This window comes from Protopterus annectens, chromosome 4.part0 (genome assembly GCF_019279795.1).
Source record: "Protopterus annectens isolate FY-2018-M chromosome 4.part0, PAN1.0, whole genome shotgun sequence".
Taxonomy (NCBI): Eukaryota; Metazoa; Chordata; order Ceratodontiformes; family Protopteridae; genus Protopterus; species Protopterus annectens.
This window is the reverse complement of record NC_056733.1, coordinates 917,558,360-917,584,755: the sequence shown is the minus strand read 5'-3', so window position 1 is coordinate 917,584,755 and position 26,396 is coordinate 917,558,360. Positions and strand designations below refer to the sequence as shown.

General features: G+C 42.1%; 1 protein-coding gene across 1 annotated transcript in view; it reads right to left on the bottom strand.

Annotated features, from left to right (window-relative positions):
• Window positions 1-54: 54 nt before the first annotated feature.
• Window positions 55-26,396, bottom strand: part of UNC119B (unc-119 lipid binding chaperone B) — a 679,015-nt gene continuing 652,673 nt past the window's right edge. The window contains exon 5 of the mRNA XM_044068895.1: window positions 55-1,706. Within this exon, the coding sequence (XP_043924830.1) occupies window positions 1,594-1,706 (113 nt within the window). The 3' untranslated portion in view covers window positions 55-1,593. The remainder of the gene's footprint in view (window positions 1,707-26,396) is intronic.

The following is a 26,396-nucleotide window of genomic DNA, read 5'->3' as shown; positions in this document are numbered from 1 at the left end:
GTCTGACAGGGTTTACACGTGGTTCACAGAGTAAGGTAGATATTCACTGGTGAATCATGTTGGTTCATTTTATTTAATAAAGTAGCTACTTCTCCATGGTACCTGAAAAATGTGTTTTTATTTTATTTTGCTCAGTGTTTCATGTTTTGATTTCATCCTGTGCTATTTTTACATATTTACAAAGCTGTTCAAACCTGTACAGTCCAGAACTATTAAGAGTTATCCCCCACTTTTTAGGGGAAACAATGAAAGTGTAAAATAAAGCTCCACGCTCGACTGTTATATTTTACAGCACTTCAAATGATCTACACTTTCACTCATGCTATGGCCAAGTGTTTGCAGGCTTTAACCTTAGCTTGCAGCTCTACCTTTCTAACCCATCTACTTCTCTGATTACATTTTATTAATTGAGTTAGGTGCGACCCAGTCCAGGTTACAAATGAGATATCAATGCAATTAAAAAAAACAAACAAAAAAAAAAACAGAAAGGAGGAGCAACAGCAATGTCACATGATATGACAAACTGAGCTTATAAAGGGAATGTGCAGTGTTGACTGATGAAGGCAAAAACTAGCACAAACAGAAGAGGAAAGGCACAACACACACATGCCTGCAACAATGCCAGCCACAGCCAGGAAGTGAAGTCTAAAGACAAGCACTACAATTGGGGGGGAAGGGCTATGCTGAGCCAACAGACTATCATGGTAGCAGGGATGAAACAAAACCTAAACTCATCTCCTCTAGAGTCATCTATCTTTGCCTGCTACGAACCTGATCAAAGCCTCTAAACAAACAACTTCAGCTAACTCGGGTATCCTTACAAGTACTGAGAAGTGCAGTGTGATCTCGTATTGATTTTCACCCACTTTATAGTGACAAAGACCTCAGTAGAGTAGTGCGGGCTGACAGAGGCTGGAGGAGTAATGCACGTCTACTTAAAAATTGATTGCCAATGCTTGACCAGTTAAAGTAACAGACATTATGTCAGTATGTAACACTATGTAACTAGGAGAAGTAGTAACACGCTCCAGTAACAGATATCCACTGCTGTTGCTGTGTAACAAATCAGACACAAACAGTAATACATACAATACAAGGTAGTACAGAAAGAACAGGCAAATGAAAGTTCCAATGTTTGTACAATAAGGCAAGTGGGCACCTGGACATACATTCTAGTCAAACTTCTCACATAAAGAGTCATTCAAGTGAGTAGAACACTTCTGAGTGCTGAAAGCCAGATCTGGAAGAAATGGAACATTTTTATAGTTCATAAGTTTACAAGATGAACACAGCTGTCTTCTATATTTAGGTCCCGTGAGTAGTAGTTCTCCATTTTCTTGAAGTACAATATCGTCAAGAAGGAAAAAAAAAGCACATAAAACCCTCTGGATGAACATAACCCAATAAGTAAGAAAAGCATAAAAACACTTCAAGAAACCCTTTTTGTTTCCATTTCAAAGATCATTTAGTTTTGTTTTGGAAGAAGTGGGCAAGAGATGCTTGGTTGGTTTAGGCTGCCATGGATTTGGAATGATAACCGCTTCCCTTTCCACTGGATAAATTAGGTCTAGTCAGTTGTTGGTAAACTTGGAGTTATTGTCCACCATTGTAAGCATAGTCTGCCTTATTGTGCATAATCAGCCTGTTGTCTACAAAATAGAAGCTGTCTGATCGTGTCTCATACGGGTGCTCCACCATCTGTTGGACTAACAAGAGGGAAAAACACTGAGGGTTAACAGATAAGCCACTGTCAAAAAAAAAGCAATGTCAAGAAAATATCACACACCAATACATGGTCGAACATATCTACCGTTGGTCACTTCTCCATATTCTCAAAATTCATACCGCTTCTGTACTGTACCACCTCCAAAACAGCCAAGGGAAAAAGTATGAGAACTCTATCACCTTCCTACAACTGAAAACATCCATGACTTGGTAATCTAAAATACACTGCTGTGAATGGCTTACAGAAGGAAAAAGCACCAGTGCGGTACTGCTGTGCATAACCACTACATCACTGTTGGCCAGGAATCTATCCCAAACTTTACACTTTTATGGATCACAAAGAAAAATGCACTTTATTTATATCCAAGATATAGGAAAGGCCACCTTTGAACACTAGGTGGCTCTTGGAATATTAAAAATGCAACAGGCTAGATTTTCAGAATACATAAAATAAAGGAATTATCACTTGACATTTACCATTTTTTTCATAAATGTCTAAAATTGAAGTGAGAGAAAACTATTTTAAATCGAAAACTGCAGTGAAGACAGATGAGGTAGGGTCTTCACAGTCTCATCCTCTATGGCTCTATGCTTTCTGAACTCCTGCTTTCTTGAGAAATATAACTACAAAAAAAATCACAAATACATACATTAAATAAATAAAACAGACAAAACCAAACTACGACAACAAGCAGTCAGGGGGCTCTAGGTAAGCCCAATTGAATTGAATGAATCAGAACACAGCTTTTACGTGCAATGTAAACTAGATATTTATTCGTTTGTCGAATACCAATCACTAGCCAAAAGTATTAATCTCAACATGCTATATGCATGCCCAGAATTCTAAAATAACTATGGAGACACCACTACAATTCCCTTTTACAAACACCAGCAGGATGGAAAGCTTCAACGCAACATTCCAGTGTACACAAAGTGGAAACAAGTCTCGGGGGGGGGGGGGGGGGGTGCACTCAGTTTGACCTTATCAATATAGACAATGAAAAAAATACTCTGTAAAACACAGACACTGACTATAATAGAGCCTACACGGAGGTCACTGAGGGACAAGTTCTAAACATTCCTTTAAGGAATGTACTACTTGTGTGGTCCAATACAATCTCTTGAACAGGTGACTACAATAAACAATCTCAGCAAGGCAACCCCATACAAACTGCACAGTAGATCTTTGAGGATAGGTTAATGCAACAGCAAATGCTATAATTTAAGATTATACTATTGTACTTACACAATTTCAGCACATTACAACTGATGGAACTTCTTTTTAGACTATTACACTTCATTTTATTTTAGTTTATACTTCTGTAATTCAAGCAGGCCTGAAATTATTCCAGCTGGATCAGTGATTTATCCTGATAAATTTAAACAAAACAAAACTTTTACGTCTACTCTTCTACACCTTTCCTTAACTAGCTGGATTTCTACCAATGTCTTACTGTTGGTGCCATATCCATCTTTAATAAGGTACCTGCTAAGGCAGTAAGCCTCCTATATTTAGTGCTGTCATCCACTGTTTTCTGTTCTTCGAGCTACCCAGGGCCCTCACACAGAAGTGCATCTGCAGCAAACATTTTCAGTTATTAAACCATACCAATAGTTCACAAGCAGTTACAATGCAATGCAACTGTACACACGTCCTCTAGGCAGAACAGGGGGAAGGAAGCTTTATTATTACAGTGATCAGTCCCTGACTAGACTACTATTGTGCGTGTATACTCACCATAACCCCTAGGCGGAACACAGGGAAGGAAGCGTTATTATTAGAGTGATCAGTCCCTGACCAGACTACTACTGTGCATGTATACTCACCATAACCCCTAGGTGGAACAGAGGGAAGGAAGCGTTATTATTATAGTGATCAGTCTCTGACTACAGTACTATTGCCTGTGTATACTCACCATAACCCCTAGGCAGAACAGAGAGAAGGAAGCGTTATTATTATAGTAATCAGTCTCTGACTACAGTACTATTGCCTGTGTATACTCACCATAACCCCTAGGCAGAACAGAGAGAAGGAAGCGTTATTATTACAGTGATCAGTCTCTGACTACAGTACTATTGTGCGTGTATACTCACCATAACCCCTAGGCGGAACACAGGGAAGGAAGCGTTATTATTAGAGTGATCAGTCCCTGACTAGACTACTACTGTGCATGTATACTCACCATAACCCCTAGGCGGAACAGAGGGAAGGAAGCGTTATTATTATAGTGATCAGTCCCTGACACTACTGTGCATGTATACTCACCATAACCCCTAGGTGGAACAGAGGGAAGGAAGCGTTATTATTATAGTGATCAGTCTCTGACTACAGTACTATTGTGCGTGTATACTCACCACAACCCCTAGGCGGAACACAGGGAAGGAAGCGTTATTAAAGAGTGATCAGTCCCTGACTAGACTACTACTGTGCATGTATACTCACCATAACCCCTAGGTGGAACAGAGGGAAGGAAGCGTTATTATTATAGTGATCAGTCTCTGACTAGACTACTACTGCGCATGTATACTCACCATAACCCCTAGGCAGAACAGAGAGAAGGAAGCGTTATTATTACAGTGATCAGTCCCTGACTACAGTACTATTGAGTGTGTATACTCACCATAACTGTAGACATTTTAATAAACGGAATCACACTGCCATTCGTTCTGCAAACTGTTCGCTGTGGCGACCCCTAATGGGAAAAGCTGAAAGGAGAACTGCTGTATTATCATTCATAATGCATGGGAACTGCGCTGTTGCTGGACATCTGACCTAACTCCAAGAGATTTCAGACAAGGTTAGCCTCTTCTGAACTTTGGATATCAGTAGAATGTATGCTATTAAAAGAGAGAGGCGCCTGCTTCATCATCAATTATTTTTTTGTGGACTGGATGTTGTCATCAACGACTATGTTTACAGACTTTGAAAAGCAGGCTAAAACATTTGCCCCACCCAAGGGCAGGAGGAGGAGTGGGAAGGCACCTAAAATAGGATGCAACAGCACTCTCCAGAACACCAGCATCATTAGTGGTATATTGAAAAGCAGACAGCTGGAGGGGAGGAGCTTATCCTGCAGTCGTGATCCTTCTACTTGAACATCTATAAGGTCATGGAGAGCACAATACATACAATACACACAACTGCATTTTGTTCACTTTAAAGATCACTGCTGTAGTACAATGCATAAAGTGTGGAAAGAGTACTCAAGCATAAGGCCACAGACCTACGGAAGGGGTGCATGCATCCTGCAAAGCTGCAGCATTAAAGTTTCCTCAGCTCCTAGTAAGAATCTTTGCTTTATAATGGCAAGAAAAAGCATGTACACACATCCAAGCAGCTACCTCGCAGATATTCTGAGCTGAAAGATTCCTGAGGTTGACAGCCATACTATCCACTGTCCTACATGAAGGTTTCTTAACATGCTTCTGAAATGTTTTTCCTTTCTTAGCAGAATGAAATGTAACCAGCTAATGTGTTGACAAGGCTTTTTGTGCACTAGCCAAAACTATTTATCTGGCATAAATGAAACAAAGAAATGGTCTGTTTGCAACAGTTAGCTCTATTAATTTGCATTAGTCTTTGCAAATTCATACTTTACAAGAGCTTCTATCATTTGTTGTGGGGATATGGAAAAAAATGAAAGATGGAGATCAGAAGGGCCTGGATTCAATGCTAGTAACACGACTACTTGTGTCATGGAGCAGAGGCTGGTGATGCAGAGGACGCCAAGCGCTTTGCAACTTGCAGTTTATAATTCTGAAACCCTCTAATCTGATGTAATGCTTACAAGAAAAAGTCAAGGCAACAACTTTACTGGTGCAAAGCTGTCTTCTCTTCCTCTCTTTGAACCACCCAAAGTACAGATCCCAAAGGGATACACTGACTTCCCTGGGGATCGCAAGATGGTAGAATCACTTTTAGAAATGGCTTAACTGGGAGGGGGCTACAAGAGTCAATGGGGGGGGGGCTCTAGGGGAGATCAGCAGACATAGCCAAAGCTGCACCTTGATGGAGGCATATGAAAGGCCCTTAATCAAGCCAAGTTCTGAGATAATGTACAGCTGGGCTTGTTGGAAGAATACCACGTTTGGATGTTTGTAACTCTCTTATTCCAAAAAGGAAATCAATTTTAATACATGCATCTTCCTAGTATTTGGTTTTCCGACATCTTTAATAATAACAAAACCTCTTGAGAGGGTTAAAAAGTAGCAATTAGGTTGAGGTGCTTTGCATTTGGGTGCTCCTGGGTTCCTAGTTGTTACAAAAGACGTTTGTGTGATGGAGGGAAAAGCAGACTATCTACTTCGTTCTCCCAGCACTGCCTGTTGTACTAAATAGCAAAAGGAGGGAAAGAAGGAAGATCCTATTTCAAGGGAATGAAAACAACCACTAGTGTTGTCTGGCAAGGATATATGACACAGAATCGTGTTCCAAGGATATATGACACAGAATCACATGTTCCAAGGATATATGACACAGAACCACGTGTTCCAAGGATACATGACACAGAACCACGTGTTCCAAGGATACAAGGGACAGAATCACGTGTTCCAAGGATATAAGGGACAAAATCACGTGTTCCAAGGATATTTTTACTTATTATTATTTTTATTTTATTTTACATTTGTTGACCGGGCTAGTCTAACTGGATACATGTCCATTTTCAGTAGAGGCCCGGGGAGATAAACTCCAAGATAGAACAATGAAGTTAACAAGATAACAAATAAGGAAACATTAAACAAAAAATCATATTTACAATGCATATTACAGGTTATCACAGTAAATTCAGCAGTGCAGAATACAGGCATAACATAGCATGCTAGTACAATCAAGATGTTCTAGAGGGAGAGAGTATTATGGTTAATAAGGAAGTAATTACAGTTAATGAGTAGAAGGATTAGGAAAAGCAAAGTATTAAGAGACACATAACTAGTCAGGCTTAGTACAGGGCATAACCAGTGTGTTCTGAGGAACACTTTCAATTTGCTTTTGAAGCAGGACAGTGAGGGAAGTGAGGAGAGTTCATATCTAGTCAGGGTTAGTACAGGGCATAACCAGTGTGTTCTGAGGAACACTTTCAATTTGTTTTTGAAACATGATACTGAGGGAAGTGAGGAGAGTTCATATCTAGTCAGGCTTAGTACAGGGGCATAACCAGTGTGTTCTGAGGAACAGTTTCAATTTGTTTTTGAAGCAGGATACTGAGGGAAGTGAGGAGAGTTCATATCTAGTCAGGGTTAGTACAGGGCATAACCAGTGTGTTCTGAGGAACACTTTCAATTTGTTTTTGAAACATGATACTGAGGGAAGTGAGGAGAGTTCATATCGAGTCAGGCTTAGAACAGGGGCATAACCAGTGTGTTCTGAGGAACACTTTCAATTTGTTTTTGAAGCAGGATACTGAGGGAAGTGAGGAGAGTTCATATCTAGTCAGGCTCAGTACAGGGGCATAACCAGTGTGTTCTGAGGAACAGTTTCAATTTGTTTTTGAAGCAGGATACTGAGGGAAGTGAGGAGAGTTCATATCTAGTCAGGGTTAGTACAGGGGCATAACCAGTGTGTTCTGAGGAACACTTTCAATTTGTTTTTGAAACATGATACTGAGGGAAGTGAGGAGAGTTCATATCTAGTCAGGCTTAGTACAGGGGCATAACCAGTGTGTTCTGAGGAACAGTTTCAATTTGTTTTTGAAGCAGGATACTGAGGGAAGTGAGGAGAGTTCATATCTAGTCAGGGTTAGTACAGGGGCATAACCACTGTGTTCTGAGGAACACTTTCAATTTGTTTTTGAAACATGATACTGAGGGAAGTGAGGAGAGTTCACTGGGGAGGAGATTCCAGGCTTTTCCAACAATATTAGAAATGAGGGAGTCGCCAGCTTTGTTGTTTGGTTTAGTGGTATGTACTAGAAGTCTCTGAGAAGACCTTAAGGATTTCAGGTTTTTATAGGGAGTGATGAGTGTGGCTAGAATAGGAGTTTTGGAGGGTTTGTTTTGTTTGTAAAGAGTGCTGTGGGCTATAGATAGTTGATGGAATTTAATCAGATTTCATAGTTCAAGCCATCCCAGCTGCTTTAAAATAATGCAACGGTGGGTTCTAAATGGGTTGCCTGTAGCAAATCTGGCAATGTTATTGTAGGACATTTCCAACTTGCTAAGATTATTTTTAGATAGATTAGTAAAAATAGGTGAGGCATAATGAAGTGAGGAGATTAGAGGAGTGTGTGCTATAGTGGTTTTAGCTGAAGGTAACAGGAAGGATTTTATCCTATAGAGAAAGACAAGTTTTTTTGTTGACAGTTTTTATAGTATTGTTAATATGGATATCAAAGTTCAGACTGTTGTCAGTGGGGATACCCAATAGTTTGGCGGTTGGTTCAGGGGATATAATAGTTTTATTGATAGAGATAACTGAGAAATCAAGAGGAGAGGACTTGTTGGTGGGAGAGAAGAAGAGGAGTTTAGTCTTTTGGGGGTTTAGGAGAAGGCATCTATGTGTGAACCATTGCTCAACTGTGTTAAATACTTGTTGGGTAAGAGAGTGAAGTTCAGAAGAGGAGGTGGCTATGCATATCAGTGTGGAGTCATCCGCATATTGCATGCATGTGGCTTGGGGGATGGCAAGGTGAAGGTCATTAATAAATATGGAAAAAAGTAGAGGTCCTAGGCTGGACTCTTGAGGGGCACCAAGGTTGACGGGCAGGTGAGTGGACAGAGACCACAGTACGGTCGGTTGTCTTATCAAGGTAGGACTGGAACCACTTTATAGAAGATGTATCTAGCGACAGGTATTTCAGTATTTTGATGAGAATTTGGTGATTTACCATGTCAAAAGCTTTAGACAGGTCAATAAATAGTGCTGAAGAAAGCTTGTTAAGATTGCGGTTTTTGTTGATACAATCTGTGAAGGAAAAAAGGCAGAAGTAGTGCTATGTGAAGGTCTGAATCCATGTTGACAGTTGGAAAGTAAATTATTTTGGGTTAGATGATCAAGTAATTGTCTGTGAATGTATTTCTCCATGATTTTTGCCAAAGGAGAGAGAAGGGCAATGGGGCGGTAGTTGGAGAGTTCAGTGGAGTGTCCACCTTTATGGAGGGGGATAATATGGGAAATTTTCCATAAACTGGGGATATGACTTTCGGTAATAGTTCTATTGATCAGAATAGAAATGGGATATGCAATAGCTTTGGCAGATTGTTGTAGGAATTCAGCAGGTAGTTGGTCTGCAGAGGGTGAGCATGGTTTTAGTTTCTGTAGAAGGGTTAGAATATTTGTTGCTGGGACAGGTTGAATATGAAAAGTAGAGGGTAAGGTTGATTTATACGAAGGTAGAGTGAAGTTATTAGGTGACAGATGACTAGCTAGTGTTTGTATAGCATTAGTAAAAAAGGTATTGAAAGCATTAGCTGTATTTATTGGATTTTTGTGGTCAGTATTTTGAGGGTTTGGAGTAGTGGATTGACCTGGATGGAGTAGTTGGTTAATGCTAGCCCAAAATTTTTGTGGGTTGTTTTGATTAGCTTATTGGGATTGTAGGTAGTAGTTTCTTTTATCAGATATTAATGCTTTCTTGGCTTCATTTTTTAGCTGTCTAAATGTTAGTTGGTCTATAGGGTTCTTCCTCCATTTTGCCCAAAGTTTGTTTCTAAGATTTGAAAGCCATGGAACAGATTTTATTTATTTTTTTTTATTTTATTTAACATTTGTTGACCAGGAAAGTCCGACTAGGTTCCACAAATCCTGTTTTCAGCGGAGGCCTGGGGAGAAGTGCTCCAGAAGCATGTCTTTAGAATGTGGGAGGAAACCGGAGTACCCGGAGGAAACCCACGCGAACGCAGGGAGAACATGCAAACTCCGCACAGAAGGCACCCCAGCCGAGAATCGAACCAGAGAACCTCTTGCTGTGAGGCGACAGCATTAACCGCTGCACCACTGCGCCGCTGGTTTTAATTCTAATTAATCTGGTTGGAGCATGGTGGTTGAGAATGGCAAGAAAGTTGGAGTTAAAGTAACTAATGGCTTCATCTAAAGGGAGGTTTTATAAGGGAGACCAGTTGAAAGTTCTTAGTTCCATTTGGAATAGTTCAGGGTTAAAGTACTTTTTAGATCTGATGTTTTTGACAGATGTTGGAATGGGAGAGTTGATTTTATGTCTGATGATATAGGTAAGAAAGTGGTCACTTAAATCATCAGGGAGGGTTCCTGAATCATAAGTGTGAGGATGATGGTTTATGAGAATCCAGTTTAATCAGCTTGATTTCTTGTTACATTTATTTATCCTGGTGGGGGAGGTAATGGTTTGGGAATACCCATATAGGTTAATATGGTTTGTGGGGAGGCTGCTGCAGTAGCAGCTCCAATCAATGTTTGTGTCGCCTAGGATTATGGTTTCTTGGGGCAGGTATTAGGAAATCCAGCAAAGTATGTTTTCCATGGTGGCAGTGTTGATACCAGGTGGTAGATATATACAGATAATATAGATGGATTTGGCATTGTTAAGATGAAGTTTGGAGATGAGAATTTCTGCATTGGAGTCTATAGGTGGTTTATAGTCGTGAGTGGTTATTTGTAAGCTAGATTTATATAGGATAGCAACCCCAATACCTTTCTTGGATATTCGGTCTAATCTCAGGATATTATAGCCAGGTGGGATGATTTCATTGTCTTTGGTTACATGTTTTAACCAAGTTTCTGTTAACCAGAGAATATCAAAGGAGTAGATTTCAGTTAGAGCTTGGAGTTGAGTTACTTTATTGTTTATGCTACGTATATTAAGATGAGCAATTAAAAGGGACTTCAATGGTTTAGACAGGGCATGAGTAGGTGATTCTTTGTGGTTAAGGAGAGAGATAGGAGTTGTTGGTGGGCCTGGGTTAGGGTCCTTTAAAGAGAGTAGTAGAGTTAGACAGTTTGGGTTGGGGAATCTGCTGTACAGAGGTAAGCCTTTCCTGGGGTACTGATTGTTGTATTTTATGTGTAATGTTCTATGGTATTTAGGAAGTATGTAGTTAGATGAGGATGTTATATTAGCATGAATAAAAAGGAGAAGAGAGTTGGTTTCTTTCTTGGGGTAGTTTAGGTATGGGCCTAGTGGGTTTTCAAAGGAGGTGAATAGATGGGTGAGGATTAAAGGAGGTAGTAGTGAGAGTGTGAATAAGTGTGGGACATAAGATAGGATGGGTTGTTTATAAATTGTATGAATAAATATAGATTGTAGGTAGAAAAAAAGAAATTCACTGGGTGGAGATGAAAGAAGGGAGTAGGGTGTGGTATGATAAAAGGAGAGTGGTGAGAGGTTAATATTAGTGCAGTTGGGTAACTGGAGAGTGTTTAGAAAGTAAAGGTAGGAGAAGTGTGTGTTTGAAGAGTAATGGTAAGAGCAAGAGGTATGTAATGAGAGTAATGGTAAGAGGGATAGGTGGGGTTAGAGAGTAATGGGAAGAGGAAGAGGTGTGGTTAGGGAGTAACTGGAAGAGGAAGAGGTGTGGTTAGTAAGTATAAGGGTAGGACCCCTGGGGTGGGTGGGAATTGGGGGTAGAGAGGGGAGAGGAGTGAGCCCGCAGGGCGGAGCGGGTAGAAACAGATACTGAAGCAGTTAGCAAAAAACAATCAGCTAGGCTAATTCTGGTGGTAGGTTGGAATAGAATAGGGGCTAGAAAGGTATCTGTAGATATGAAGGGGAAAAAAAGAGGACTAGAAAGGTGTCTGTGGACAGCAGAAATGAAGGAAAAAACAAGAGAGAGGGCTGAATAGCACTTCCGGGACTACTGAAATTAAAAAAAATTGAGGTAAGTAGTTGATCATGAGAAAAGGGTAAGAGGAGATTATGGCTGGAATAAGGGTGCCATCTAGTGGGCAGTTCAAGTATCGCATGCTTGTTTGAGAGGGAGTAAGTTGGTAGACCACAAGAGTAATGTGTGAAAAGACAAGGGGGGTTATCTATGCAGGTAGGAAGAGTGAGGTAGTGAAGTTACAGAAGAAGGGGGAGTAGAGGCTGCTGGCTGTCCTAGCTCAGGACTGGCTTTAACACTTATGTTAGTGGCACAATAAATAGAAAGTCTTTCTTGTAGGAATTATTCAGCAGACATACTTTACTGGTTTCTTTGAAAGAGGGATTGTTATGCAATGAGGTGACCTGCCGATATTCGGAGAGGGTTCTTTAGCTTCCTGCTGACTATCACTGGAAGCACAGGATGATTACAGTAACTTTAGGAGGCAAGAGAGACGAGATAGAAAATGAGAAACAGAGAACATAAAGCAAGGTATAACTACTCAGAATAACACTAATCAATCCCTAATACAAATATTTCAGTATCCAGTGTGCATTTCCAAAACCCTAAGAATATTAAATTAGCAGTCATTCACAGGGACATTAGTTCTGGTTAGCAGTAATACATATTTAAATCTTTGGTAGCAGCAATGCAAGATTCTATAATGCAATAGCTGTATGCCCCTTTTTTATAACAGTACAAATAAAGAAAGCATTTAAAAACAATTCCATTCTACTTAGCAGCAGTAAAAACTAATTAAATCAGTGTTTATAAATACAAATAAAAACTTTGCCAGCAGCAATATAAGACACTATAAAACAATAGTTATATGCCCCTTTTGTTAGCATCAATGGAGGGGGTATGTTTAGCCCTGGCCCTTTATTATTCTCTACGTGGATGTTGTGTCTTTTTAAGCCATTTACTGGCTTTTAAGAGAGGGTGTAAAATGTAAAATATTCCCCTGGTAAGGGTATGTGCTTAGGTGGCGCTGCAGTAGCCTTATTCTGTTTTAATTGTTCAATAAAGAACTGTCATGCTCAGAAATGGATTACATTTAAAGCAGATTGCTGGCTTTTAACTGTGGACTTAGTTTTATCCAATAATCCTCTGGTAAGGGTAAGCGCTTGGGTGGCGCTGCAAGAATCCTTTTACCCACTTTTAATGTTCAGTAAAGAACCGGCACGCTCAGGGATGGTGTATTTCATAAACCATTTCCAGTGGAGTTAGATTTATAAATGTATCCATGACATAAGGGACAGAATCACGTGTTCCAAGGATACAAGGGACAGAATCACGTGTTCCAAGGATACAAGGGACAGAATCACGTGTTCCAAGGATATATGACACAGAATCACGTGTTCCAAGGATATATGACACAGAATCATATGTTCCAAGGATATATGACACAGAATCCTGTGTTCCAAGGATATATGACACAGAATCCTGTGTTCCAAGGATATATGACACAGAATCCTGTGTTCCAAGGATATATGACACAGAATCCCGTGTTCCAAGGATATATGACACAGAATCACATGTTCCAAGGATATATGACACAGAATCCTGTGTTCCAAGGATATAAGGGACAGAATCACAGCTTCCAGTAATTCTGAAGGGAGAAAATGGGTCTTAACCAAACTAGGTAAGCCTGTGGAAAAATCTCTGGGCTCCATTTCCTTAAGGTTTGGGGTGAATCTGCTACAAATACAGCTTACTCTTCAATGCCAGATCCCAGGCAGCCATGGTGTGTGTGTCTGTGTGTCTGTGTGTCTGGTGTGGTGTGGTGTGTCTGGTGTGTCTGGTGTGTCTGGTGTGGTGTGGTGTGTGTCTGTGTGTCTGTGTGTCCCACTGTCTGCTGATGTACCAAGCAACTGTGGTGTTGTCTGTAACTATGTTAAGGAATCCTCATCTCCAGGGCTAGTGTGAAGACTTTTTCCACTCTTCCAGGACTGAGAAGAAGTGAATCTCCTTTGATCTTTGAGAGGAAACCCAAACAGCCCTACAGGATGTGGCTAACCCCTGGTCCATAGTGGCTGTACGTCCAATACCAGAGGGATCCTGGGTAAAAGCTGAGGGGTCTGAAGAAGAACAAATGATCACAGCAGTCTCACCCACCTGTGGCTGAGGCAAATTGCTAGCCTTCTGTGATGGTAAAGGCTGTTTGCCGAACTTGTTTCTTTTGGGGCTGGAAAAGACCAAACTTGGGACTGGTACTTTTTAAGCCAAAAACGACAACTCTCTCCTGAGGAAGACCAGCAGTAAATACCCATAAAAACTACAAGTCTTTAAAAGTCACTTTTTCACAGAAAAATACAGTAAATTACATTAAAACACTTTGCCAGCCCCAAAAGGTAAAATAAACAATTTCTCCACAGGAAAAAAATGGTTTTCTGCTACTCTACACAACGTTTAAATTGACAAGAAAAAAACAGCACTCCCATTTAAAAGCACAATACAGTCTCATGACACTATAAAAACACAAAAAGTACAGTTTTGTACCTACCATAAATGTAGATGTTAGAGTGTTCACACTGCTGCAGTCATTACACTTGGGTTATCCTGCCGTCAGGCGATCCTGCAGTCGGCCAGAGTTCCAAAGTCTTGGTCCGGCGTCGGTTGCTGTCGCTTCTTCCCTGACGTCAGTGCACCAGGGGTATATAAGATGCATCCGACGCCATTTTCTTCAGTTTTTCTTGCCCCAGATGTCAGGTGCCCCCATAGGTAGGCAATACATATTGCTAATAAAAAATATACATATAAAATAAAAATAACACCTGCAGTTACAAGCAAATACACTACAAAGGTTGTATAGGATAGAAAGGTATAGATAAGTCCAGCTAGTTCAGAGGGGATGGAGGGAGGGTAACCTGGACTGCAGCAGTGTGAACACTCTAACATCTACATTTATGGTACGTACAAAACTGTTACTATGTTCATCGTGTTACACTGCTGCAGTCATTACACTTGGGTAGAATCCCAAAGCTAAGGTTGGGTGGCTGGTCTATAAAGAGTTAGGATTGGCTATGAGGCCCTGCCAGAACTGCAGTGGCAAATCCTGCTCTGGATTTAGAGTAAAGAGGCAGGTGGTAATGCTTGGTAAAGGTGTACACTGAACTCCAAGTTGCAGCCTCCAAAATTTCCTTGGTAGGTACTCCTCTGAGAAAGGCTGTTGAAGTGGCTGTTGCCCTGGTGGAATGTGGCCTAATGGTATTTGGGACTGATTTTCCATGCTGTGTGTAGCAGTAACAAATACAGTGTCCTATCCATTTGGATATAGTCTGCTTTGAGATAGCCTTGCCCTGTGATCCTGCAGCATATGCTACAAACAGTTGCTCAGTTTTCCTGAAAGCTTTTGTTTTGTCCAAGTAGAAGCGTAGCTGCCTGTGTATGTCCAAAGAATGCAGAAGTTTCTCCCCTTTATTCTGGGGGTTTGGATAAAAAGTTGGCAAATGGATGGTTTGGTTAAGAGCCACACTAGATATCACCTTTGGCATAAAGGTAGGGTTTGTCCTTAAAGAAACCCTGTCCTGATGAAAAATTATAAAAGGTTCCATTGCCATTAATGCCTTTAGCTCTGAGACTCTTCGTGCTGAAGTTACTGCCAGGAGGAGAGCTGTTTTCCATGATAAATATTTTAGATCGGCTGTATTGGCTGGCTCAAAAGGTGGTAGGGTCAGTTTTTCCAAAATGAAATTGAGATCCCAAGTTGGTGTTCACCGGGGCAGTCTTATGTTTTTAGCCCCTCTGAGGTACTGCTTTAGCAAGGGATGAGAGAATAAAGGAGGATCCATGTTGTAATGTGCTGAAATGGCAGAGGCGTGGACCTTAACTGATGAGAAGGATAGGCCTCTGTCCAGCATCTCAGTTAAGTATTGTAAAATCTGAGGAATGTTTGGAACAAGAGGGTCAAGGCTTTGAGCCTGGTTCCAGGCGCAGAATCTCTTCCATTTTTCTGAGTAAGCTTTCCTGGTGCTCGGCCTCCTGGCCTCCAAAATGACATCCATAACAGCTTTAGAGAGAGGTGTTGCCTGTGTGACTAATGTATCTGCCATGCAGCCAGGTTTAGGGTTTTGAGCTGACCGTGCAGGATCTGATGGTTTTGTTGAGTCAGAAGGTGTGGAATTTGAGGCAAAATCCATGGTGGGCCTTGAGCCAAGTTCCTTAAGATAGGGTACCAGTGCTGCCGTGGCCAGTCTGGAGCAATCAGGATCATCTACAGTTTTTCTTGTCTGGCTTTTAGGAGTTCCTTTGAAAGGAGAGGCAGTGGCGGGAAGGCATAAACTTTTAGGTTTTTCCAGCTGAACAAAAGAGCATCCACACTCCATACTTGTTTGTGATAAGTCCTTGTGCAGAATTTTTGTAGTTGGCAATTCAGTGGGGAGGCAAAACGATCTAGATCGGGGCAACCCCATTTTTGTGTTACCATGCTGAAGATTTGTGGATTCAATTTCCATTCGTGAGGGTCCATGATATTTCTGCTTAGATCATCTGCCAGAGTATTTTTCTTTCCTGGCAGGAATTGTGCGTACAGGTGAACTTGAAACGTTAGAGCTGTGTTCCACAAGGTCATGGCTTGCCTGCATAGGGGATAAGAATGAGTGCCCCCTTGCTTATGTACCACATTACTGTGGTGTTGTCTGTCCTTAGTAATAATTGTCCTGGATGCAGAAGGTCCTTGAAAGCTGTTAGGGCATTTTGAACAGCCAACATCTCTTTTTGATTGATGTGAAGATGCATCTGGTCTGTGGTCCACTTGCCCTGAATGCATTTTCCTGCCATGTGTGCTACCCAGGCGTAATCCGAAGCATCTGTTACAGTTTGCCTGGCTGTGGGTTGGGTAAAAGGCTGACCCTTGTTTAGGTGACATGCCTGTGCCCACCATCGAAACTCCTGTTGTAGGCAGGGAATCATTGGTATTACTGTTTCTAAACTGTGAGAGTGTTGAGTCCAAACACTTTTTAGGTACCACTGTAATTTCCTCATATGGAGTCTGGCATATGGTATTAGTAGTATGCAGGATGCCATGAATCCCAGGGCCTGCAGAATTTTTCTTGCAGGGAGATGGGACTTTTTTTGCCAGTAATTGAAAATATTGAGTTAGTTGAACTTGTCTGGTGTGAGGTAAGCCATCTAGGCCATTGTATTTAAGCTGGCACCCAGGAATATAATCCGTTGCGAGGGCACTAGTTTTGACTTCTTTTCATTTACTGTGTACCCTAGAGAAATTAGCAACCTTTTTACAAATGCCAGATGCTGTAGAAGAATGTCCTTTGTCTCTGCTTGAATGAGGCAGTAGTCCAGGTATGGATATACTTGAATTCCTTTTTGTCTGCAAAATGCAATTACTGGTGCCAGGCACTTTGTGAAGACTCTGGGCGCAGTAGATAAGCCAAAGGGCAGTGCAGAGAATTGGTATTGCATTTTACCAGCTTTGAATCTGAGGTATCTTCTGCAATTTTGTCTGATAGGGACATGCAGGTATGCCTCTGAGGTCCAGAGTAACAAGCCAAGCCTTCTTGCCCAGCATGGGTAGAAGCTGCTGTAATGTCAACATTTTTACTTTTGGAATATCCAGGTAAGTATTCAGAATTGAAAGGTTTAGTATGGGCCTCCAGGCCTTGTCCTTTCTGGGGACCAGGAAGAGTCTTGAGTAAAATCCTTGTCCTTGTTCCTGTTGTGGTACGTTTTGAATAGCTCTCATGTCCACGAGGGCTGAAATTTGTTTTTGTGCCTCTGCCCATTGATTTTGTGGCAGGTCTGGCATTCCTTTTAGCCTTGGTAAAGTATGAAAGTGGAACCTGTAACCTTGAGACACAATATTCAGAACCCATTTGTCTTGGGTGATTGTTTGCCAGTTTTTCCCCCTAAGGGGGCTTCCAAAAGGAAAGTGCTTTGTGTACGAAGGGGAAAGTCATTGTGACTGTTTCCTGTAAGGTTGAGACTTGTCCTCACCTCCTTTTGGGGTTGAGGTGCCCCACTGTCACCTGTTTGAGCCTTGGGGTTGAGATCTGCCTCTTGGGCGTCTGTATCTGCCTCTCTGTGGCCTGTCTGACACTGGAAAGGACCAATTCTTTGTTGGCCAATTTCTGCTAAACCGAGGTGGCTGTACCTGTAAGAAATCCTTGACTGTTTGCATAGATTTAGCTTTATCCTCCGTTTTCTTTAACGCCTCTTCTGCCTTAACACCAAACAAGGTATCATGCTGTAAAGGAGCATCCAATAATTTTGCCTTAACAAGATCAGGTAAATTCTGTTCTTTTAACCAAGCATGTCTTCGAATCACAGAACCTGTAACTGCGGCTCTACAAGAGGCCTCTAAAGAATCAAAACCACAGTGCAGAGTATGTTTTCCCTCCTGTTCAACTGCATGCAATAAATCCTGCATTTCTTTACAATCAGGAGCTTCTGAGCTTGCAAGCATTTTCTGTTTTAACTGAGCCATTAAATATTGTTGATACTTAAGCATGTGAAACTGGCAATTTAAAGCTCTTACTGCTAAAGTTGCAGAAGTGTATACTTTCTTCCCCCATCTATCCACAGCTCTGGAATCTCTGTCAGAGGGTACTGGATTTTTTGCAATGGAAGCCTTAACCCCTTTTGGATCCTGGGAAATAGTTTCTGGATCAGCAGAAGGGTTTTTGTAAAGAAACTTGTGAGAGTCAGGGACTCTATAATACCTATCTGGCTTGGCTGGAGCAGGGGGCAAAGAATCAGGAGATAAGCTGGATTCAGAGAACACATCATCCACAATGTCTAGCACAGGCGGAACAGCCAGCGGCCTGTGCTGAGGCAATAAAAGAAAATCCCGGAGCCTTTTCTTGGATTCTGAGTAATCCTGACTTTCCCAATGGAAATGCTCCCTCATAGTATGCAAAGTTTCCCCAAAAGAATAATCCTCAGGAGGAGAGGCTGAAGGGATAGATTCTTCAGCATCAGAGTCCTCATAGGGGGGTAGAGAGTATCCCTGGTTTGAAGAGGAAACATAGGAAATGGAAACCTGATCAGAGGAATCATAGTCTGTTATCCTGCCTAGGCCTTTTCTCAGGAGGGGAATGGGAACCCCTGATTAAAGTAACGAGGTCTTCGGCCAATTTAAGCATCTGTTTCTTAGGCATGGAGGACTGTCCAGGAGAATGCTGTACTTGTTTCTTTGTCTTTAATGGTACCTTTGTCTTGACTGTTGTTTTAATGGTAAGTTGGGAAGGTCTGAAAACACCCTCAGAAGCAGATGCCTGCTCAGCGGCTCCGGACCCATCTGAGGGATTAGTTTCCGTAGGCCCAATACCTTGAGTTTCCAGAGGCCTAGTTGTCTCCACGTGGGAGTCAGAAGTGGCCTGTGGCTCTGAGGTAGCAGGTGTCAGGGGCTGCAAAAGCACCTCACTGAGAACCGGCGACTGGCCTAGAAGAGGTTTCGTCGGTTTTGGACCTTGGATGCCTGTCTATCCTTGTCTTTGCATTTTTTTCGGTATTGAGGTCGTCGGTTGATCCGATGGCATAGTATAACTGAACCTTCGGCCAAAGTAGTGCAAAGCAAAGCAAAATCAAAACGTCTTTTTATAGTGCATTTGTTAAATCTAGCAAAAAACCGACAACTAGTGACGTTGTGATCAGAGCCTAGGCATGGAATACAGTAAGAGTGGAAGTCCTTATGAGGTATTTGCTTCCCACAAGAAATACAATTATTAACTTTTTCTGACATCGGTCTGAGGCAAGAAAAAAGTTTCCCCAATGGGGTACTTAGCTTTATTGAAGACTTCGGATCTGAAATTCGATTTCGAAAATCTCAGGAGTCGGCTGACCGGCACTTGCGAACTGCTTCTGCTTCGGGCACTGCGCGGCAAGAAAGACTGAAGAAAATGGCGTTGGATGCATCTTGTATACCTCTGGCGCACTGACGTCAGGAAAGAAGCGTCAGCAACCGACTCCGGACCAAGACTTTGGAACTCTGGCCGACTGCGGGACCGCCTGATGGCAGGATAACCCAAGTGTAATGACTGCAGCAGTGTAACACGAACATCTACCTTTTCCCCTAAAGGGAACTTTTCTGCCCAGCAAAGAGAGCACACCAAGCTGACAATCGATCCTTGAAGCCCTAGAGGAGTGTACTCTTAAGCGGCAGTAAAGCTCTGAAAGGCTTTGCACCCAAACACATCTTTTAGTTAGTTCAGCGTAAGCTGCCTGACAGTTTGTGCATGTGGAAGGGTGTCCCGAAGCTTTGAAAGCTTGCCAGCTGTTACATCCTTGGCAGGATATAACCCATATAGCTCAGGCTACTGCAGCAGTGATCAATATAATGAACACAAATACAAACTCTCTGGACCAGTCAATGAAGTCCAGAAATCTCTAGGCATACATGCTAGCAAGGAACAATTCCCCCAGATGATAGGGTAGTGGAAATACCCCTAGGAGGAAGTTTGTTCTAATGCACAGGGACTACACATTAGATACATAGGGAGTATGGGTCAAAGGGGGCACAGAAGAGGTCCTAGAGTTAACTATGATGTGATGGGGGGCAGAAAGTTAAGCCTCAATCTATGCAGCTCAATTAAAGAAACTCCAGCTCTACTCAGTTGCTTACCACCTACTCAGAGGCGATCTATGCCTGACGTACAAAGCCATGTCAAACCCAGAATTAATGGACATGCTCCACCTCAAAAAATCCAAGTCCCTTAGAGCTACACGCTCCAGGGACCTAAACCTCAGCACAAAAATAAATAGGACATGCTGGAGGGACAGATTCATTTCCCACAGGCTCCCCTCACTCTGGAATAGAATCACAATTCATGTTAGACATAGCCCCTCGCTGACCCTCTTCAAGCGAAATTTGGACGCGTGGATGGGAAATCGCAAATTCATCCCTGGGATCTCCCCAGTGTCCCTGCTAGACAGAGGCACAGTAAACTAATCTTAAAAGGGTACCTTCTGTGATCTACTTTACAGAGGCACAGTAGGCTAATCTAATAGGGAGGCGGAAGCCAAATACACTCTGGCTAGGCTTATAAATGCCCTAGGGCAGATAGCCTAGTATCTACCTATGAACCTATGAAAGGAGGTCCTATAGTTTAGCTATGATGTGATAAAGGGTTTTGGTAACAGTAAGTTGAACATGGAGGAGTTCCATGGCATTATTCTGTCTATGGAGGTGAAATTTCATTTTATGAATACAGACACCATCACTTTTAGTGCCTTTGTCTAGTGCTGTGGGGCCTGAATGAGGGATAGGGATTGAAACCCTGCATTGATTAAATGGCTCTCAGTGGCCTTCAACCTGGTCTCCCTGATCATACATATATACTGATGCAGTCCAGGGGAAGCAGTGCTTGTAGGGAGTGAAGCTTTTTGTTTAAGTTCCTAGCATTGAGCATCAATACCTTTATGTTGCCTGGATTTGATTTTATCAAGCTGGAAGCTTTGGAAGACTGACATTACCTGAAAAAAAGCATTATGGGGTGGACATAATTTAGCAACTGTGCTGCGGTAGCGGTGTCGCCTCACAGTTAGACGTTGCCCGTTCGATTCTCAGTTAGAGCGTCTTCTGTGTGTCGACATGCATGAATGGGCGTTCCTTCGTTGAAGGTTGTGCGTTAGGCCCGGCAAGCCAGCACGTAAAAATCTACTGCCAATCATTAGTGGACCGGAGTTCCGCTGTGGCGACCAACCAGGAAAAGCCGAAAGACACAAACAAATGAAAGTCTTACGTGCAGGCCATCCCTGCAAAGCAGTTAAAACAGTCTGCCATTTCCTCTCACGCATATATAAATACTGGACCCCCCCCCCCTTGAATAACACCAGAAGCTAATCAGTAATTGCAGAATAGTGTGTATGTTGTACCTTTAAGAAGAATTTCCAAGGACAGCACATGCATATAACTAGCAAGCATGTGCTAGCTTCAGTGCCATTTTGAGAGTGCAGCCAGAGGGTGAACATGTAGGAGTGTAATAGCTAGTTTGTTTATAAGTTTATCCAAGTTAAAGTTGAGCCTCAATCCTGATATGTTTGTACATAATAAAGCAGCTTGAACAGAACCCACAGATGTTCGTCTATTTCATCCTGACTTGACGAGCGACATGGTGTCAGAACCGGGATTCCAGAGACTATTTCAGAGCTACGAGGTGCAGAGTTAATAGTGAAGGTAAACTAAGTGAAAAAGAGTACAGAAAATGGCCAGGAACAAACCAAAGGTACTGAAAACTTGCAGTAACGATTTATTTTATCAAAAAGATAAAACAAAGCATTACAAGGGCACAGAATGCACTATTAAGCAAACAGGAGGTACCAAATGTTTATTAAACAAAATGTTCAAAATTAAGATACTTGATAAAATTATTTATTTATTTATTTACATTTGTTGACCGGGCTAGTCTAGCTGGATACATATCCCTTTTCAGCAGAGGCCCGAGGAGAAAAGCTCCAACATGAGTGAATTAATGCATTCAAAATATTCTAAAAATGACTAGTTTCACATTACATAATAAGACACAAGAAAAAATTAATAAATTATGAACAATGTAAGGTTTCCTTAGAGTAGAAGTAAGAAATAAGTCTTAATGCTTTAGTAGGGTTCATGTGAAGTCAATCAAAATCTAAAGCATTAGAACATTAGCAAAACTATTTAGTAGTGTTGTTCATAAGATATGGGGGGTAATTGTTAAGGGAGCAGGAGAAAAAGAAATAGGGGAGGGGAGAGAAGAAAAGTAGATTCAATCGGGCTTTAAGCAGGGGCAAAGCCAATGTATTTTAAGGAGGTCTCTAAGGTGGTTTTTAAATATTAGAGAGGATGAGAGTGAGGCGAGTGTATTAGGACGTTTGTTCCAGATTCTACCCACAACATTAGAGAAGAGGGAATCGCCTGCTTTGTTATTAGAAGGGTTGCTGGCAATAAGTAGCTTATTAGCGGAGCGTAGTGTTGAAAGATTTTTATAAGGGGAGATCAGATTAGTGAGGATGGGAGTATTAGTAAGATGGTGCAGGATTTTTTGTGCAATCACAAGTTGATTGTATTGTAGTTCTAACCATTTGAGTTGTTTAAGGTTGAGGCAGTGATGGGTTCTGTACGGAGAGCCAGTGGCAAATCTGGTTATGTTATTGTAGCTAGTTTCAAGTTTGGTGAGATTATGCTTTGATAGATTGGTGTAAATGGCAGATGCATAGAACAGGGTGGAAGTAAGATGAGTCTGGGCAATGGATTTCTTAGCTAGTGGTGTAAGGAAGGGTTTTATTCTATACAGGGAGCCTAATTTTTTATTAACAGTTTTTATATTATTAACATGGGCATCAAAGCTGAGGTTATGGTCAATAGTTATACCAAGTAGTTGAGCAGTAGAATCAGGGGAAATGCAGGTTCCATTGTCAGAGGTAATAGTGAAGTGGAACCGAGGAGATTTTATGGTGGGAGTAAAGAGTAGTAGCTTAGTTTTAACTATCAGAAAAGCACATAAGTGGCTTGGAATTACCTCAAAATTGCAAAACGAGCACAAGAAAAGTATAATGGGCATGAAAAGAGATTAAACTAGCAAAATGAATGTAATAAAACGGCAAAAAGGGCACGTTAAGCATAAATAAAGCAAGATGACTGCATTTTTTTTGGCAAATTACTGTGTTTTTGCTTAAAAAGTTATATTCTTACCATAACGTTCCATGTGTGTTGTCCATCTCGTCCTTTATTCTCACTGATGGCTCGGATCCAATCCGTCAGATCCATCTCGGCCTTTTACATAGGCTCGAGGTCTTCAGCCAAGCTCGTGGGCATTTTCCCAACCCATAATGCACCTGTTCTATAACCTCAGATCTTGTTTGCCCCCCTAGCAGTGAGTGGAAGCATACATTACCAAGAGAATGTAACAAACATACTATACAAGCCATAACCCAGAGGCTGTAGAGTCCTATAAAAATCCAATAAGAGCTACTAGATCTACCAGGAGGGAGAATGGTGGAGAATAAAGGAAGAGATGGACAACACACATGGAACGTTACGGTAAGAACACAACTATGTATTGTTGTCAAGCTCGTCTTTATTCTCACTGATGGGACTGCGTCCCTAGCTACCTAATTCTTGGGTGGCTCATGGGAGAATATTCCTCAGAAAGTACAGTTTTGTACCTACCATAAATGTAGATGTTCGAGTGCTAATACAGCTGCAGTCATAACAGATGGGTTATCCTGCCTTCAGGCGGGTCCACGGTCGGCTGAATTCCAAAGTCTAGGTCTGGCGTCGGTTGTCGTCGCTTCTTCCCTGACGTCAGTGCGGCAGGGGTATAAAAGAACCAGCCGACGCAATTTTCTTCAGTTTTTCTTGCCCCAGATGTCAGGTGCCCCCAGAAGGAAGGCAAAACAAACTTATGTAATAATGCAATGTAATATAATCAAAGAACAGTGGTTTGCAAGCAAATACACCATAAAAGAATACCCCAATCAGGTTGTATGAGGAGGTGTTTGTCATAAGGCCTGTCCCAAGAGGGGATGGAGGGAGGGAAACCTGGACTGCAGCTGTATTAGCACTTGAACATCTACATTTATGGTAGGTACAAAACTGTACTATGTTCATCGTGCATACAGCTGCAGTCATAACAGATGGGTAGAATCCCAAAGCTAAAAAGGGGTGGCAGGCACTAAGTGGAACTAGGAGGAGCAAGGATGCCCTGCAAGACTGCTGTGGCAAAGCCCGCTCTAGATTTAGAGGATAGTGGAAGGTGATAGTGCTTGGAGAAAGTGTGCACAGAACTCCAAGTGGCTGCTTCCAAAATATCCTTGGTAGGAACCCCCCTGAGGAAAGCTGCAGAGGTAGCTGTGGCCCTTGTGGAGTGAGATCTGATGCTTGTAGGTACAGTTTTTCCATGAAATGAGTAACAAAAGCGTATGCAGTGGGCTATCCATTTTGAGATTGTCTGTTTGGAAATAGCCTTTCCTTGAGCACCTGTAGCATAGGACACAAAGAGTTGCTCTGATTTTCTGAATGGCCTTGTCCTGTCCAAATAATAACAAAGTTGTCTGTGAATGTCCAAGGAATGCAGTAGTCTTTTCCCTTTGTTTTGTGGGTTAGGATAAAAGGTAGGTAAGTGGATAGTCTGATTCAAGGCTACACTGGATACTACCTTTGGCATACAGGAAGGGTTGGTTCGTAAGGAAACTCTGTCCTGATGGAAAATGATGAAAGGTTGCACAGCCATGAGGGCTTGTAGTTCCGAAACCCTGCGTGCTGAGGTGATAGCCAGAAAGAAGGCTTTTTCCATGACAAATATTGCAGTTCTGTTGAAGCAGCTGGCTCAAATGGAGGCAGGGTCAGTTTTTCTAAAATTAAGTTGAGGTCCCAAGCAGGTACTGGTGGTTTCCTTGGGGGTTTTATATTCTTAGCCCCTCTGAGGAACTGTCAAGAGAGGATGAGAGAATAAAGGAGTATCAGTGTTGTATTGTGCAGAAATGGCTGAAGCATGGATCTTGATGGAGGAGAAGGAAAGTCCACTGTTTAACATCTCAGCTAGGTACTGTAATATTTGAGGTAAATTTAGTACCCAAGGATTCTGGCCCTTTTTCTGATTCCAGGCACAAAAACGTTTCCATTTGGCGGAGTAGGCTTTTCTAGTAGAAGGTCTTCTGGCCTCCAAGATGACATCCTGCACCTCCTTGGAGAGGAGGGTCTGTTGGGAAATCAAGGAATCCTCCATGCGGCTACATTGAGGGTTTTCAGTTGACTGTGAAGAGTTCTGAAGTTGTGCTGGGTCAACAGAAGAGGCACTAGAGGCAGGATCCATGGTGGGGAATGCGTCAGGCTCCTCAGGAGTGGATACCAATGTTGTCTTGGCCAGTCTGGAGCAATGAGAATCATCTTTGGCCTCTCTGCTCTGGCTTTTAATAGAACTTTGGGCAGCAGAGGAAGAGGTGGAAAGGCATAGACTGTCAAGGTTGTCCAATTGAAAGAAAGTGCGCCCACTTTCCAGGCCTGTGGATGATAGGTCCTTGAGCAAAATTTTTTCAGTGGGTAATTTCTGTGGGTAGCAAAGAGATCTATGTCTGGCCGTCTCCATGCCCGAATTATCTTTGCGAAAACTTGAGGATGCAACTTCCATTCGTGTGGATCTGTCTTATTTCTGCTTAGGTTGTCTGCCAGCGTGTTTTCCTTCCCTGGCAGGAATTGTGCTTGAAGTTGGATTTGCAATTCCAGAGCCGTGTTCCAAAAGGACATGGCTAGTCTGCACAGGGGGTATGAATGAGTTCCTCCCTGTTTGTTTATGTACCACATCACTGTGGTGTTGTCTGTCCTTATCAATAGCTGGCCTGGATGCAGTAGGTCTTTGAAGGCCATAATAGCATTTTGTACTGCTAGCATTTCCTCTTGATTGATGTGTAGGTGCTTCTCTTTTTGGGACCATTTGCCCTGAATGCACTGATCTGCCATGTGCGCCCCCCCCCAGGCGTAGTCCGAGGCGTCTGTTGTGATGATTTGATTTGCTTGAGGCATGCAGAAGTGGAGACCTATGTTTCTTTGGCATGCTTGAGCCCACCACAGAAATTCCTTTTGAAGACATGGAATGAGTGGTATAACTGTTTCCAAACTGTGGCTGTGTTGAGACCATAAGTTTTTTTAGTACCATTGAAGTTTCCTCATATGCAGCTTTGCACATGGGATCAGCAGGATGCAAGATGCCATGAATCCCAGAGCCTGCAGGACTTTCTTTGCAGTCAGCCTGGTGAAGGTTGCCATTTTTCTGAAGTATTGAGATAGTTGCCCTTGCATCTGGCGTGAGGTAGGCCATCTGGGGGTTTGTATTCAAGCTGGCACCCAGGAAAATTATTGCTTGAGAGGGTATTAGTTTTGATTTCTTTTTGTTGACTGTGTATCCCAGAAAGTTCAACAATTTTATTACAAACGCCAGGTGTTTCAGAAGTATGTGCTTGCTGTCCGC